This window comes from Seriola aureovittata, chromosome 23 (assembly GCF_021018895.1).
Source record: "Seriola aureovittata isolate HTS-2021-v1 ecotype China chromosome 23, ASM2101889v1, whole genome shotgun sequence".
Lineage (NCBI taxonomy): Eukaryota > Metazoa > Chordata > Actinopteri > Carangiformes > Carangidae > Seriola > Seriola aureovittata.
The window spans coordinates 19107492-19110016 of record NC_079386.1 but is presented as its reverse complement, the minus strand read 5'-3'; the positions used below and the strand labels follow the sequence as shown (position 1 = coordinate 19110016).

The following is a 2525-nucleotide window of genomic DNA, read 5'->3' as shown; positions in this document are numbered from 1 at the left end:
ACTTTAATTAACTGATTCCAGTTCAACAACAGAATGATTCAAATAAAAAGATTTATTTCATCACTGGTGGAGAAACAAGGAGAAAGAAACATTAGAAGAGAAGAAGACATGAAGAGAACAGAGACATGAACTCAGCTGCTTTCACACAACAAGCTTTTACAGAGTTCAGCTCAGAAGTGATGCTCTGTGGTGACATCAGAGATGACATCATCGTAGTCCTCATCCAATCCCTGCTCAGCCTGGCTGGGCGGGGTCATCGCCACGGAGACGGGCAGGTGATTTCCTACAGTCAGAGAAGGTTGGACAGAAAACTTGAAGAGTTATTTCTATTATATTTGACTGATTGATCGATTGATTGATTGATTGATTGATAGTGTTACCTGTAGGTCTCTGTCTATATAAAGACACCATGATGCCAGTGGAGATGAAGTACGGACTGAACACCACCAGGTAGCGGATCAGGAAGAACACAGGAGGGGGTGGGGGGGGGGGTGTTATAGTGGCTCTTGCATGTTATTAAAGCTCTCTGTAGAGAGAATCACCTGGTCAGGTAACATGTGGATCAATAAGTGGTGAAGTCAAAGTGAAGCTCCTGACCTTTGACCTCCTGACCTGTGACAGTGATCCAGCTGCGTGGAGACTCTCCATGACCTCTGATGTCACAGCTGTAGAGGCCTTCATCAGACTTGTCAACATGGTGGATGGTCATGTGACCTGTAGTCTCTGTGATGAGGGAGCCATCTTTATAGAAAGCAGCTGGGAGGTTGGAGGGAGGGGTCTTTGTTTTACAGTGCAGAGTGACATCATGTCCCTCCATCACAGGGAGGACAGGACTCTGCAGGATCACTGCTCCACCTCAACACACAGACAAACTACAGCATTTCATCCATTTACACACAGCTTCATCAACACTGACTCCACAGTCTGATCTTACCAGTGACAGTGATGCTGATGCTGTTACTGGTTGCTCCCTCTCTGGACTCACACCAGTAAACTCCACTGTCCAATGGGTCGATGTAGCTGATGTTACAGGAAGAACCAGCTGATCTTCCCCAGTCAGCTCCACACTGAGTCCTGGTTTCTCTGGTGGTGTTCCTCCTCAGCCTCCATCCAGCAGAGCTGTCGTCCTCCTCACAGCTCAGAGAGACAGAGTCTCCTTCAAACAGCTGAGAGCTGCTGGGACTCACCGTCAGACCAGCTGTGAGGAAGAGGAGAGGACATATACGATGTACATATTCAGTTAAAGTAAATAATCCACTCACCTGTGAAACCAAACAGCTGCTACAAACACTTCAAACTGAACTCATGTCCGAGGTCAGCTGCCCCCTCTGGCGGCCTATTGGAGCTCCTGAACTCTGTCAACAGCTGGTTAGTCTGGTACACAATGGCAAGACCCGCTTCCGATGAGTCCAGTTCACTTTCAGCTGAATTTGTCCCTGGGGGGCAGTTAGTTGTCTCTTGGATTAAAAGCTAAGGAAATGCAGGAATGCAGTCCTAACTTGAGCTTTGCTCCCTTCACGCTGTTGAAACAACAGGTTTAACAGTGCAAACTGAAATGCACACCTCTTCCTGTTTAGCAGCACTGTTCATTTAGCGTTGGTCTGTAGACGCTCGACACAATCTGACTCAGGAACTCAGCAGGTAAGAAGGTGTTTTAAAGCAGCTAGTTAGCTGCTGCTACATTCACCTCCAGCGTCTGGATCAGCTGTGCCACACTCAGGAGCAGAGACTGGAGCCACTGATGGCGTGAGGCCGGCAGACCAGACGTGAACATGGGAAATATATTGCAATATATACAATTACAGGTAAGGAGGGTTTATCACTGTTCCCACCCCCCAACTGTTGTTTCTACACCCTGACTGAGAAATGTGAGTTCAGATACAGGCTCCACTATCACACCTTCTTCCAACACACCTTGATGTATATGGAAGCTGTTGCCTGCAGGAATGAAGGAGTATTTTAGAGTCTAACAGCTCGATCTCTGACCTCACTGTTGTTGTTCTGCTTCTTCCTCTTGTTCCCTCTGTTTTTCTCTTTCAGTCATATAACAGGTTGTCAACATGTTAGTTATGAAGTCTGGTCTACATCACTACATCTGTTCTCTGAACCTGCTGAACTGAGCCTCGTCCAGCTGCTGCTTCAGTCCGTCAACACACACACACACACACACACACACACACACACACACACACACACACACATGTAGAAAGTGACAGCAGGAGTTGACTGACCTGAGTCTGAGGTGCAGCACAGCAGGGAGGTCAGAGCTGCACAGACGTGACCCACAGGTTAGTTAAAGGTTTCACATTCACCCAGAGCAAAGTGACAAACACTGTGTCAAAGGTGTGAAGTCATCACCAGCAGACATAAAGACAAAGAGAGGACTCACAGAGCAGACACAGCAGACATGTTCCCTCCATCCTGACTCTGTGAGGATGTTAGAGCTGCTCTCTGATCAGCTCAGAGTCACTGAGTAAAACCCTCCTCCTTCCTCTGTCTGTGGTTCACACTGCTGTGGTTTCATC

General features: G+C 47.6%; 1 protein-coding gene across 1 annotated transcript; it reads right to left on the bottom strand.

Annotated features, from left to right (window-relative positions):
• Positions 1-562: 562 nt before the first annotated feature.
• On the bottom strand, positions 563-2525 carry LOC130164928 (Fc receptor-like protein 5). The gene is made up of 4 exons (XM_056369926.1): positions 2390-2525; positions 2232-2267; positions 935-1198; positions 563-855 (listed from the first exon to the last, which is right to left on the bottom strand). The coding sequence occupies exons 1-4, from the start codon at positions 2418-2420 to the stop codon at positions 563-565; spliced, it is 624 nt and encodes a 207-aa protein (XP_056225901.1). The 5' UTR covers positions 2421-2525.